At 44.9% G+C, this 13,458-nt stretch overlaps 1 protein-coding gene across 1 annotated transcript in view; it reads left to right on the forward strand.

Moving 5' to 3' along the window:
• CASKIN1 (CASK interacting protein 1) overlaps positions 1-13,458 on the forward strand; it is a 171,373-nt gene that overhangs the window by 106,903 nt on the left and 51,012 nt on the right. The window contains exons 5-6 of the mRNA XM_033914977.1: positions 514-609; positions 5,252-5,382. Coding sequence (XP_033770868.1) covers positions 514-609; positions 5,252-5,382 — 227 coding nt within the window. The remainder of the gene's footprint in view (positions 1-513; positions 610-5,251; positions 5,383-13,458) is intronic.

Consider the following 13,458-nt stretch of genomic DNA (forward strand, 5'->3'; position numbering starts at 1 on the left):
AGCATTTTAATGGCCTGGCCACACCTCAGCCATTTCTCCTCCAAACTGTACTTTTTCTAATTCACTATATCTTTTTTGAGATGTGGCAACCAGAAATGCTCACAGGTCCTATGATGTGATAAACAGCTGTAGATGCTGGCTCTCCTGGCTATAGCAAGGAAAGGAGGCACCTGGCATTGTCGCATCGTACGCCCTCCCCACTCTTCCCCCTTGTGCACCCCCACCCCCTCCCCCTATGTACCTCTTCCCCGTCGCACCCACTCCCCCTCCCCCTATGTACCTCTTCAAAATCTTCTAGCTTCTGCTTGCACCAGCTTCGACTCTCTCTCTGACGTCACGTCCTAGTGCCACGACCAAGAAGCGACGTCAGAAGGAGAGCTCGGGTTGGCACATGATGGGGTTAGGAGGGAGGGTGACTGGGATGGAAGAGAGAGAGTGATGCATAGGTCCAAGAGCAGCAGGGGTGGGATCGTGGCTGTGCCTAATCGCCCATCTCTTTTGCTCTTTCCTCAGTCAGAGATGCTTTTACAGCATCAGTCTAATCCTTGCATCATGGACATCTCCGGGAAGACGCCGCTGGACCTAGCCTGTGAGTTTGGCAGAGTTGGGGTGAGTTCTTTGTAACAGAGTAAGTGACGGTACCCTGCTTTATTTGAGGAATTGTAACTAACACCCTGAACTCTTCTGGCAGTCTTGTGGTTGCACCCAACGTTCAGGTTTTGGAGCATTATGGGCTCTAATTTTTCAAAGATATCACTTGTTCTCAGGGATTAATGTCTGTGGGAAGGGCACATCTCTCACTTCTTTGCAGGGGCATCCTGGCCTCAGCCCTTCTCTTTGGGGAAACCGTCAGGTGAGGGAGTGAGCCTGGGGTGAAGCAAAGAACACTAGCTTACTTTAACTAAACTAATCCTTAAGTTTGTATAGCGCATCATCTCCATAAAGATAGAGCTCGGCACGGTTTACAGGTAATTCAATAATTGAGGGAAGGACATAATAAGAAATTAGAGGTTATGAAGAGGAGAGCTAGCTTTACACTTTAAATAGATAGCTTTACGTTTTAGAGAAAAGCCAGGTTTTCAGATGCTTTCCGAATAATTGGAATGAGCCTAGGTTCCACAGCGGGGCAGGGAGGTTATTCCAAAGCTCAGTGAATTTGAAGAAAAGGGATTTCCCTAACTTCCCTGCATACATGACACCTTTTAACGAGGGGAAAGATAGTTTGAGTTCGAGGGCGGATCTGATAGTGTCAGGTCTCGAAGCATTCCAGGATAGTGGGATTAGGGGAGGAAGAATGCCATGTAAGATCTTGAAAATTAGACTTCCTAATGCATCTCATCTTCTGTTGCTCCAACCCCAGCCTCCAGCCTCCGCACCCGGGTTCCAGCCCCACTGCTCCATTCCTTTGATCTGCAAAGTTAAGCCCTGCTTGGGCTCTTCCATTATTTAAGTACAGAGGAGCTCACAGCCTTACCCCTGCAGATTCCAGTTGGAGAAATATTATCAAAGGTCAGGAGTCAGCGGGTTTTATTTCAGCATCCACAAAATGCCAGCTAGTGGCTCAGTGGCAGCACCATATGCCACCTTGAAGTGAATTGAATTAGATTCCCGAGACCAGCAAGGCTTCCAGGAGGGAAGGAGAGTCTGAGCTGTTACTCAACAGCAACCTCTAGTGGCCAGACTTGGGATCCACAGCTGCTGGGTGCCGGAGGATATCCTCTTCTAGGGGACTTGGCAGTGTCTGCATGAGCTGAGGGAGGAACAATTAAAATGCACAGCTTAAAGCTTATTCACTTCAGAAAGCTTTTCCTAACATTTATCAGTGAGACGAGTGCTGAATTGTGACCTGTGAAGCAGAGTTTGTTTGGTGTGATTTCTTAATTTTCTTTTAGATTGTATATTTTCTTATATGGCAAATTTTAATTATCTCTGGCTTTTACAAAGCTACAGGCCGGTGAGGTAAATGCTCATAGAATTCTTATGAGCGTCCGGAGCATTTACCTCACCGGCCTGGGCTAGAAATCTCTACTGCCGCTTTGTAAAAGGAGCCCTTTGTGTGTTACCTTTGTAATCTGCTAGGAACTGTGGACTAAGCAGAATACAAATAGCTCTAATAAATAAATAGTCATGCTCCTCGAGAAAAATTACAAAGGTCCAGAGACAGAGAGAGTGGGGAAACCCAAAGTTGGTGGAGCTGGAGAGGTGTGTTTTTTGTCAGATAATCCAGCACACATTTCACTTAGTAAAGACCTCCCAATCCCTATCTGATGAAGTTTGCTGGTGAGGAAGAGGAAATCTGCTCCTGCGGCTGAAGAGGGACCATAGACCTGAGGACATCCGCTCCTGGGTGCATGTTGTACCTCCAGTGCTGGGGGAGGGCTGGGGAGGCATCCTGCCTTAATAAGTAGCTTTCCAGCCATGTCCCCTGCCAGTCCTGCCGACTCCTGTAGGGAGTTTCCCTTTGAGAAGTAATACAATATCCATAGACCTTCAATATTTCAGAATTGTCCCCCAAAAGGAGATTTCTTCCTATAGGGAAAACACTTTTGACACGTTCTCTCAGGGTTTCCGCAACTGGCATTGTGCTTGTTGCAGGTTTCCGGGTCTTGCTGCGTCTTTGTCAGTTAGAAACCGACATTTCAGCCACCGTGCTGTGGCTTTCTTCAGGGTATGCTCTGAAGTCTGCAGTGTGACTTTCAAAATAGTGGGTTCACTGACCTGATTGGGAACAGGGCAGTCAACCAATTTGAATTTTGGCGGGAAAGTCAGTTGGTCAGAAATTTGAATTTGTTGTGAGAGTCAGTTGGTTTCTTTTTCCATAGAATGAAAAAGTCTCTGGTGGATTTAACGATGTTCTCCCTGTGGAGCTGGGTTACATGTTCTCTCAGGGTTTCCACAGCTGGCATACCCTGAAGAAATCCACAGCACGGTGGCTGAAACGTCGGTTTCTACCTGATAAGACGCAGCGAGACACAGCACCTTTGACATGTTCAGTGTGCCATCTGGTGGACCGCTCCTGAGCTTAAGCGTGCCAGCTAGATGTTGTGACTTAAATTTCCTGAATCTTGGCAACTCAAATTCAGTCAAACTGGATATCTTGTGCAGAGGTCAGTACCTTGACTTAGCATCTGACTAGACACTACACAATTAAATGTCTCTCTGTGCCCTGGACACCTCTGCAGCCCACACCCTTCAGTTCTTCTGTTTAGGAGAACTTGAAAGAAATTTCCCCTCTGCAGGATTCAGCTGCAAAATTAACAGTGGGTCATGCTATAAACATATCCCTAAGAAGAGAGTATTGGGATAGAGGCGGTAGGATATCTGAAGATCCATCTCTAGTAGAAACCAGAGATATCCTTTGTAGCATTTCTGAATCTTCATTCAGGAGGTGAGGGGAAATAGAGGGAGAAGGGAGAAGCAGCATCTGGTGAGAGTTAGGTGGCATAGGTGCGTTGACTCTGATGGCATTTCTGGGTGCATGTCCTTAAGGTGATGGGTTTGTGAAGAGGAAGGCTGAGATTCTGGTCTGGATTTCAGTAGAGATATTTGGCACAGAGAGGAAGATTTTGGAGTCGTCAGCATAGAGGTGACACTGGAAGCCATAGGAGGAGATCAGCGTTCCAAGTGATCAAGTGTAGATTGAGAAAAGGAGTGTTTCCAGGACAGAGCCTTGAGGTACACAAATTGATAGTGGGAAGGCTATGGAGGAGGAACCACCATTGCATATACTGAAGGAGCGCTGGGAGAGATAGGAAGAAAACCAGCAGAGGGCAAAACCCTGGAATCCCAACAAGGACAGCGTATCAAGGAGTAGGCAGTGATCAACAGTATCAAAGGCGGCAGACAGATCAAGAACAGGTCAATGGAAACTTTAGTAAAGGCAGTTTCCGTGGAATTCAGCGGGTGAAAGCCTGACTTAAGCAGATCCAGAATAGCCTGGGATGAGAGGAAGTCCAGGCAACGGCGGTGAACAGCATGTTCAAATAACTTAGATAAGAAGGGGAGGAGGGAAGATGGGGCAATAGTTGGAAGGACACATGGGTTCCAGTGAGGGTTTCTTGAGGAAGGGAGTGACAACAGCATGTTTGAAGGCATCAGGGACATCATAGATCGCTTTGGACTCCTCTGCATTTATCTGTGGCAAAACTAACATCTACCAACGTTTGATGGTCATGCTCAGAAAAGCCAGGTACTTTACTGCATCTGAAGCTGCTCAGCCAATCAAATTCAGATCAGTATTGCCAGGGCCTTCAGGGGGTTCAGAGAATCCCCAGCCCAAGAACCCTGCTTTTTTTGTTGTTTTTTACTTTTGTCTGAAACAAACGAGACTGTGGAAACTCAATGTCCTCGGGCCTTCGTTTGTAATTTATTCAATATATTCTTGATAATCACAATAAAAATACTGTCCACATTTATCATAAAAGGGGCGGGGCTAGCAGTGTCCCAGGGTAGAGGAGTTTACAGGATCCCTGTGCCCACAAGGTGAGCACAGGGAGAAGGAGAGGAGAAGTGATGGTCCAATCAATATGACAGGTACTTTCCGTAGCAGCTTTTAACCCTTTCTCTCTCTGGTGCTCTTCTGCCATTATTCACTCCGCACCTTGAATGACATCACCCAATGGACAGGGCTAAGTTTCCCAGGGCAGAGGAGTTCACAGGATACCCATGTCCACAAGGTGTTTCTCAGGATAGGAGAGAAGAAGTGATGTTCCAGCCAATGTAACAGGCACTCTCCCCAGCACCTTTTAACCTTTCCGTTGCTCTCCGCACTCCTCTGCCGTTCTTCACCTCGAGTGATGCCATCCAAAGGGCAGGGCTAGCAGCATCCTAGGACAGAGAAGTCCTGACCTAAGCTTCCTTCTACTCTTGCTGGGTTGCTGGAATGTTCCAGCAGAACAGCTGAGATCCGAGGGTGAATGCAGGTTGGTGACAATGTCCCTATCCGGAGCTCATTGGACGTCAGCAAGGTCCAGTGCTTTTCTGTACTTGTTCCCACTTTGTAGAATGTCTTGCCAGGGAGGGGGGGGGGGGGGTAAAGGGGTCGCTTGAGAGATTTAAGTAATTGTTCAAAGCACATTTTTTTCACTGTGGTTCAGGGTTTGTTTATGCTTATGGTTATTTTTGTCTGGCTCTGTTCTCTCTCTTCATGGACTTTCCTGTCTAAAACACTGGCGTCCTGTTCACGGCTGTCTTCTTGTTCAAACCACATTTGGAATAGGCTGTAAACTCTGCTTTCTGTCTCACTTTGCAGGTTGTCCAGCTGCTGTTAAACAGTAACATGTGTGTAGCTCTCCTGGAACCAAAACCCGGAGACACCACCGACCCCAACGGAACAAGCCCTCTTCACCTTGCCGCCAAGAATGGACATATTGACATTATCAGGTAGAAACAGACATGTGTTGATATTAGCAGCTAGTGATAGGTGGACACTGATATTGTCAGGTACTGATGGAAATTTATCGTGCTACTTTGATATTTATTGGATAATCAAATTGTAATGAAATAAAATCAATCAATCAAGATATTAAAAGGTAGCGACAGACACATGTTAATATTAGCAGGTAATGCTGGACTCACTGATTACTGACCACAGCTCAAGGCAGAATATAACATATGTGATAATTAAAATATAAAATTCAATACAGTATGCAGACATTGTGCTTTGTCTGCAGGGTGTCACAATTGTTCTCTAACCAGCTACGTACTAAATAAAACTGTTTTCAATCGCTTTCAAAAATCAACAATATTATTTGCCATTCTTACATCAGTTAGCAAAACATTCCATTCAAGTAGACCACGTTGCGTAAACGATGTTTTACAAGGTTCAGCTGACCAGCACTGTTGACCGGCAGACAATCGCAGTTTCCCTCGGTGGATACGAAGTACGAAGCCGCATCTCCCGCCCAGAATATTTTTTGGCTCTTCAGTAACCTAAATTAGTCTCCACTGAAAGACGACCCTACAAAACTGATAACAAAACTGAATATAAAACTTTATTTATGAATCGCAGATACCTCTCGGCCCTAGCGTCAGTTCCACCTACCCAGATGCGGCAAGACCCGGACAACTGCAATAATCACTGACATCCATACATTGTTATTAGCAAGTAGTGAAAGGCATCAGGATTCTATTGGGAAGGGTCAACGTTTTTAGAAATTTATGGGATTAACTTTGGAATTCACAGCATAAATCATTTGATTTCGAAATCTGGGGATGTCCTCTGTGCTACTTTCAACCAGGCTTCAAGAGGTCCAGCCAAAAGCTATTCGTTCAGAAGGAAGAATAATAATAATAATTTATTTCATGTATACCGTCAAACTAGTCAAAGGTTCTAGGCGGTTCACAGCAAGATAAGGCTGAACATCCAGTCGATTTACAATACAAGAAAAGCTATTTCTAGAAGATACATAATGCCTATAGATTAAAAGCATTAACATTAGAACACTTAAGTTACAAATTTATCAAATAGTTGTGTTTTTAGTAATTTTCTAAAATTATAGTAAGATGGAACTTCTAGCATAATTTTGCCAAACCAGGTATTCGATTTAGCTGCCTGAAAAGCGAGAGTTCTCTCTAAAAATATCTTAAAACGACATCATTTGACAGGAGGGTGTGTAAATAACTTGTTTGAGTAATTTAAGAAGAAATGGGAAACCTGGAGAGATACATGAAAATTTGAATAAAACTCTGGCCTCTATCGGTAACCAATGTCATTTTTGGTAATAGGGAGTAACATGTCCCCATTTAAAACACATTTTTTACAATATGGTCCCTTCTGGCCAGGAAGTTTGAACAATATTTCTGCTCTCAGCACTTTCAACTGCTACAGTCACAACATTCATGTTACGTGTGAATTTAACTTTCTAAAGTGTTACACTTCACTAAATTCAGGCTAACCCCAAATTTGTGGGAAGGTTAACTGCCTAGGGTAAATTCTGGCCAACCTCGTGACCGTAAGTAGCGTCACTTGGTCTTCGTAGTTAGGCCTGAGTTAACTGGATAAGCCGGCTGAAAAGCTTCTTAAGGTTAAGCAGATAAGTGGTCTGGTCAACACTTGCCCTGCCAGTGATATGAGTAGATAGTGATGGACATGATATTTGCATATTGCTCTTGCCATATAGTGACGGATATATTATTAGTAGGTGGTGATGGATATTATATTTATCATATAGAGATGGCTGTGTTCTGAGTAGAAAGTGATGGACACATTTTGGTATTAGCAGGAAAGTGAAAATACCTTGGACCCAGAAGGTAGTAATGGATATGTTGATATTAAGTGGTTGTGAATCATTCATTGATATTAGGAATTACGAAGGACGTTGTGAGACAGATATTCAACCGGCAGTGGCCAGTGATTTTTTTTTTCGCTGCCATTGGCTTTTTGCATGGGTAATGAATGCCAGGCTCTGTCTGGGCAGCAGCATTCAATATCCAAGGAAGTGGAGATTGGCAACACTTAATCTGAAGAGTGCCGATGTTCAGCCTTGACTGGTTAAGTTAAACCAGCCAAAGACAGAACCTTTGTGGCTGACTAACTTAACAACTAAAAGGTTAAATGTTACTACATCACTGGTTAAAGGCTGACTGAGCTCCGACGTTGACGCAGATGGCCCACCGAGTAGATGGTTTGGGCTTAAACAGTTAGGGCCAAATACTCCCAAAGTTAGGTATCCCATTGCCGTCTAATGAACTGATAAAGATGCACGCTTATTTTTTAAAAATGCAGGCCCATTCTTAGGTGCCAGACTTGCACCTACGGAGGTGCTTAGGGATGTCTACTGGCGTGGGCATGGTTTGGGCCAGAATTGGCCTTAGGTGTTAGTAGGCAACCCTTAGCACCTCCGTAGATGCGAGACCGGCGCCTTAGATGAAGGCCTTTAAAATAGTGCCTGTGTTAAAGGCACGATTCTGGACGCGGCGCTGATGATTGACATGTGGCAGTCGCTGCTTCTAGAGTGCTTTCTCCAGTTAAGTGCTGCTGGAGGCTGACCCTGCACTGACTTTAACTGGGCAGGAGCTTTGAATATTGACCCCTTCATTGTCGGTAGTGACCAATGCAGATCATGATGGATATGTTAGTAGATATGGATGGGCGCATTTTATGATTAGAAGTTAATGACAACAGCGTGATTTTAGCAGATACTGATGGGTGAATATTATTAACGGGAAGTATTGAATATGCTGATACTAGCAGATAATAGGGAGTAGTTTTGTAGGAGCTGGAAAAGATTTCTCTAAGCAGCAGTCATATCATTCCCCCACCTGAGTAGTGTATTGATGCACCTTCTTGTCCAGTTTGTCTGTCTTGACTAGATTGTAAGCTCTTCTGAGCAGGGACTGTCTCTTCTGTGTTTTGATGTACAGCACTGCGTGTGTCTAGTAGCTCTATAGAAATGATTAGTAGTAGTGGATAGTGATGGGTGAGTCTTATTAACAGGAAGCATTAAATATGTTGATATTAGCCGGTAGTGATGGATACTGTTGGACCAATATTGAAAGCCAGTTATATCCTTTTACGGAACCTGGGAAAATCAAGCTCCTGCCTCTCCGACAGAAGCACATTCCATAGGTCTGGAGCCATACGAGAAGGAGCAAGTGGCCGAAGTCAGGTCTTGCACCAAAACTACACCGCAGGGATTTCCAAAAAGTTCTGCTGACTGCAATGCAGTATCCTAGCTGAATGGATAGGCCATTGCAGTGACCACATTATTCAGATGCTTCTAAACATTGCCCTCTATGTTATCAGAAGGTGTTAGGTGGCTGTTGGCATTGTTGTATAGGGATGGACATCGTGAAATGATCAGATAGTGATGGCCACAATCTTATTAGCAGGTAATGAAGGATATGTATTAATAGAGAGAGGTGGGCACATGTAGGGTTGCAAGATGTCCGGGGGAACCCAGACATGTCCTCTTTTTAGAGGATTGTTCGGGCTCCCGGACAGACTTTCTAAAACCCTGCATTTGTCCGGGTTTTAGAAAGCCCCGACGAGCTCCGGCCGCATCTGGAGGGCCTCTGAACATGCGTGGATGACGTCACACACATCCACGCATGCTCCAGGCCCTCCAGACGCGGCTGGAGCTTGTCCAGAAGAAGAGAGGAAGATTTGTAGGGGTGGGGCTGGGGATGGAATGGTGCAGGTTGGAGGCAGAAGTGGGCAGGGCTGGAGATGTATCAGGGTGTGGCCATGTGTTTCCCAGAGAAAAATATGGTAATGGTAGACACATGCTATTAGCAGGTAATGATGGCTGTGCTAGGACTGCTCCTCTGCCCCATATGCCCACAGGAAAAGGCAGACGCAGCAGAGGAAAGCTGGCCCCAGGCATACTTTACAGTGCTGCCTCTGCTGGCCAATCACTGCTGCTGCTTTGGGAGGGGGAGAGTGATATTGGGCACCTGAGCAGGGGGAAACATAGGAAGATGGATGGTGGGGAAGGAGAGTAGAAGGAAGCCCCTGGCTTAGCTGGCGGGAATGTGGGTGATGGTTGTGAAAGCGAGAGACTTAGAGGTCTTGATATGTTGATTTTAATAAATGGTGATGGGGCACATTGTTATTAGCAGGTTATGTCAGTTTTGAAAGGCTAAGGAGTGGCCCAGCAAGAACCCTCATCAGAGTGGCAATAAGTAAGGCACTCTGATAGGTTGTGGGCTAAGGAGAAGGGAGGGGTTGATGCCAGGGAGCCCTTAAAGGTCTCCCCAGAAATCTGTTAGGGAAAGAGAAGCCTAGAAAAGAAAGTACTGGCGGGAGATTCCCCAACTAAGGAAAAGGAGAGACTGCACAGCCCGAGCTACTCCATCCCAGAAAACCTGTGTGGGAAGGTCTGCAGATGAAAAAACTGACCTTGAAAGTAGGGAGAGGTTCCCTTGTGATTTTAATTTGTGATGTTTTTGTTTTGGAACTCAGACTCACAACTGGGGATGGAGGACAAGTTGAGTGTTGTCCCATTCAAGGGCTGGTGATTGTTCAACAGAGTTCCTGCTACCCATTAAAAGGGCTCAGTAGCGATGTTTTTTGCTACTTGGAAAAGAAGTGTATGAAGACAGAATTACCACCACAGAACTGGTTAGAGGAGGTTAAGGGAAGGCTACTTTGCCTGAGGCTGGAAGGAGGGAGCTTAATTTGCATATTCCTCAAACTTTCTTATTGAAGTAGACAAGCCAAAAGGCTCTAGAAGTGAAAGGATTCATTATTGACCCACAGAAAAAGTGCTGGACAGAGATGAAGCCAGCTCAAGAAATTTGAGAAGTCACCCTGAGTGTACACAGGACTGGCAAAGAGGACTACTGCCGTTAAACGAGAAGGTAGAAGTGGAGTGTCTCTAAACCTTTTGTCTTTTTTAGAGGCAAAGTCGCTTACTGTTGCTTTGCGGGACTGCTAACTGGAGCCTTTGTCATAAATTGAGAAAAGCAAAATGTGGTTTGTCCATAATATGTGGTTGACATAATGGAGATTGTTACGTCTGAGCCCTGAAAATAGCAAGGATGGATCACACACTAGTGTGCCTGTTTATGCTACATTCATATCGTCTTGCCTATCTGTAGAGAGACATCTTATAGTGGAAATTATCAAGTAAAATGTAATAATATACTGGATTGTTGGTTCAATGTTTCTTTGATAATGAATGCGACTGTTGGGCAGGTCTTTATCGGCCGTCATTTACTGTCTTACTGCTATGTAACCAGTGTTTAAGCCTGGGTGGCTGTGGCCCACACAGAATAGTGGGTGTGGCTCTGCCACTTTTTTAGGCAGATTGGATGGACCACTAGGGACTTTATCTGTTGTCATTTACTGTGTTACTGTTGTGCTCGGTTAAATTAGGGTTACCAGACGTCCGGGAAAACCTGGACATGACCTCTTGTTAGAGGGCTGTCTGGGTTCCTGGACGGGCTTTCTAAAACGTGGCAGTTTGTCCAGGTTTTGGAAAGCCTTGAGCTCCAGCCGCATCTGGAGGGCCCGGATGATGTCACACGCATCAGGCTTTTTGAGGGGTGGAGGTGGAGGCGGAACAGGGCGGAGCTGGAGGTGGAATGGGCAGGGCTGGAGGCAGAATGGGGCGGGGGCCATGCATCTGGGTTTTCCCGTCCTTAAATATGGTAACCCTAGGTTAAATTGCTTTGACTATCAACCTCTTACTATTTAGTTCTACTTTTTTCTATCTTTTAAGCATATACCAGGTTATTACAGGGAATTATCTCCTATCCCATGACTTTTTATTTTCCCAGGACACTATCAACTGACTCAGCCCTCCGTATTTGCTAACAATCTAATATAGTGTAAAGCAAGACTTTTATTTGCTATATCCAAGTCATGTCTTGTTAACCTGGCCAGAAATTACATTCAGCACCAGTCTCTTGCTCCTTTGAAAAACTGATACGACAAGGTCTACCTCCCACTTCTCTGATGCAGCAGCAGATTTTAACGATAGATGGCAGAGGATCTTCCATCTGGTCCCGGTGATTTTGCTACTCCTTAGCTTGTCGGTTTATTTCAATATATTGTCCACTTTCACAGTGACTGGCTTCCTGTTATCCTAAAAGCGAAGAGGATGCTTAGTTTGGGTTTAGGTTTATATAATGCCATTAGTATAGATGTCAAAGTGGTTTACGATGAAAAAAAAAGATACAAAGAGTGACAGGGGCAGAAAAACTAGTCAACACTGGACAATTGAAGCAAGCAGAGAGAAGAGAAAGATATCAGACAATTACAATCAAACAATGGAAGAGCCAAGAAATTGCTTAAAATACGAGAAGAGCAACTAAATACAACATATCAGAATCCATGTGACGCTAATGCTCTCTGGTAAATGACCACAACATCAGAATCCATAACATGATTATCAAAATGCTAGAAGGCAATATAATCAAATCAGCTATTAAAGAGCCAACCCTCGACTGTAGCCCTGAACACGGAGCGCGTAAACGACTGAAAAAGAAGATACAGTCAAGCAGACCTGAAGTAGGGGATGCAGGTTGTGTCTGACAGGAAGTCAGCGGGGCCATCTCAAGAGAATGATGATAGGATCAGCTCAATGGCGGTAGTGCCCCTCCCCTGCCCTCTTTTCCACCCCACACCCCCATCTGCTCCTTCCCCACCCCCACCTGCGCACAGGGGTGCGCCTCTTCCCCCGTATCTCATTAACGTTCTCAGTGCAAGCAGCAACCCCCTAACCAGCCTCAGCTCTTCCTCTGAAGTCACTTCCTAGGTGTGGGTCCAGGAAGTGACATCATAGGGAGAGCCAATGCTGGCATGAGCAGCAGGTGGGGCTTGCTACTCACGCCTGGAATGTTAAAGAGATAGTGAGGGAGGGCGGGGAAGGAATGGGGGTGGAGAGGAGGACTGGTGCTGGCGCCTAGGGTGGACCCCTCCCCCCTTACTACGCCACTGGATCAGATCCCTTGGAATGACAAACCATTCAGATGGCGCCATTTTTGACTTGTAAATTCACACCTGAACACATAGACCCCCGAAGAAGCCACTATCTGGCGAAATGGGTCCCGTCGGGCCACAGAATAAGCCACCAGCCATAAGCTTTTTAATTTGATTAGTGTGGTTTCCATGCCCTGCCCTGCTGAATTTCCAGTGGCACGATGGCCAATATGTAGAAATAAAAGCAGAAACATAAAGGAAAAAAATAATACCTTTTTTTATTGGACTAATTTAGGGGTCCTTTTACTAGTGCGCACTAAATTCTAAAGCGTCCAATATAGTCTATGGACACGTTAGCGTGTAGCAAGCACTAAATTAGCTAGTGCCCTTTACAATTAGCTTTGGAAGGTTAACCCCTTCTTCCTTGGATCAGAAATGTTGGCAAAACCAGTATATATAAGGGAACCATGAAAGCATTTCAGTGGTAGTTGGAGACAAAGCGGTTTGAATTTCTTTGTAGGTCCTTGTTGAGCCCTGTCTGGTGGGTATCCAAATATTTTATCATTTTGACTCTCCTGGGTTGTCTTAAAATTTCCTTTTAGTATTCTCACCATAAAATCATTGGGGCAGTGGTCAGTTTTCACAAAGTGTTGTCCAACAGAGGTGACAGACATCCTGATTGCTATTGCAATTTTTAAAATGATACCTGTGTAAGTTGATCCTAGTTTTTAGCATTTGGCCTGTTTCACCAATGAAGCACTATACAAAAAAACACTGCTGAAAATTCACAGACAGAGCACTTAGAGTGGGCCAACACTTTGCAGCCACGTCTGTTCTTAAAAATATACTTCTAACTAGAACCAAGTTTCCAAGGTTTTTTTACACTATATATATATTCTGCCCATTGTACAAAGTTACATTACATTACATTAGTGATTTTTATTCCGCCATTACCTTGCGGTTCAAGGCGGATTACAGAAGAGGATTTCTGGACAAACCTAGAGGTGTTACAGAGTGGAGCGAGTTGCTTCAGAGGACTGAAATGTTTCATACGGTGTTAGTTAGTCTTCATGGATTTCTTGAATAGCAGG

Source organism: Geotrypetes seraphini, chromosome 11 (assembly GCF_902459505.1).
Source record: "Geotrypetes seraphini chromosome 11, aGeoSer1.1, whole genome shotgun sequence".
Taxonomy (NCBI): Eukaryota; Metazoa; Chordata; class Amphibia; order Gymnophiona; family Dermophiidae; genus Geotrypetes; species Geotrypetes seraphini.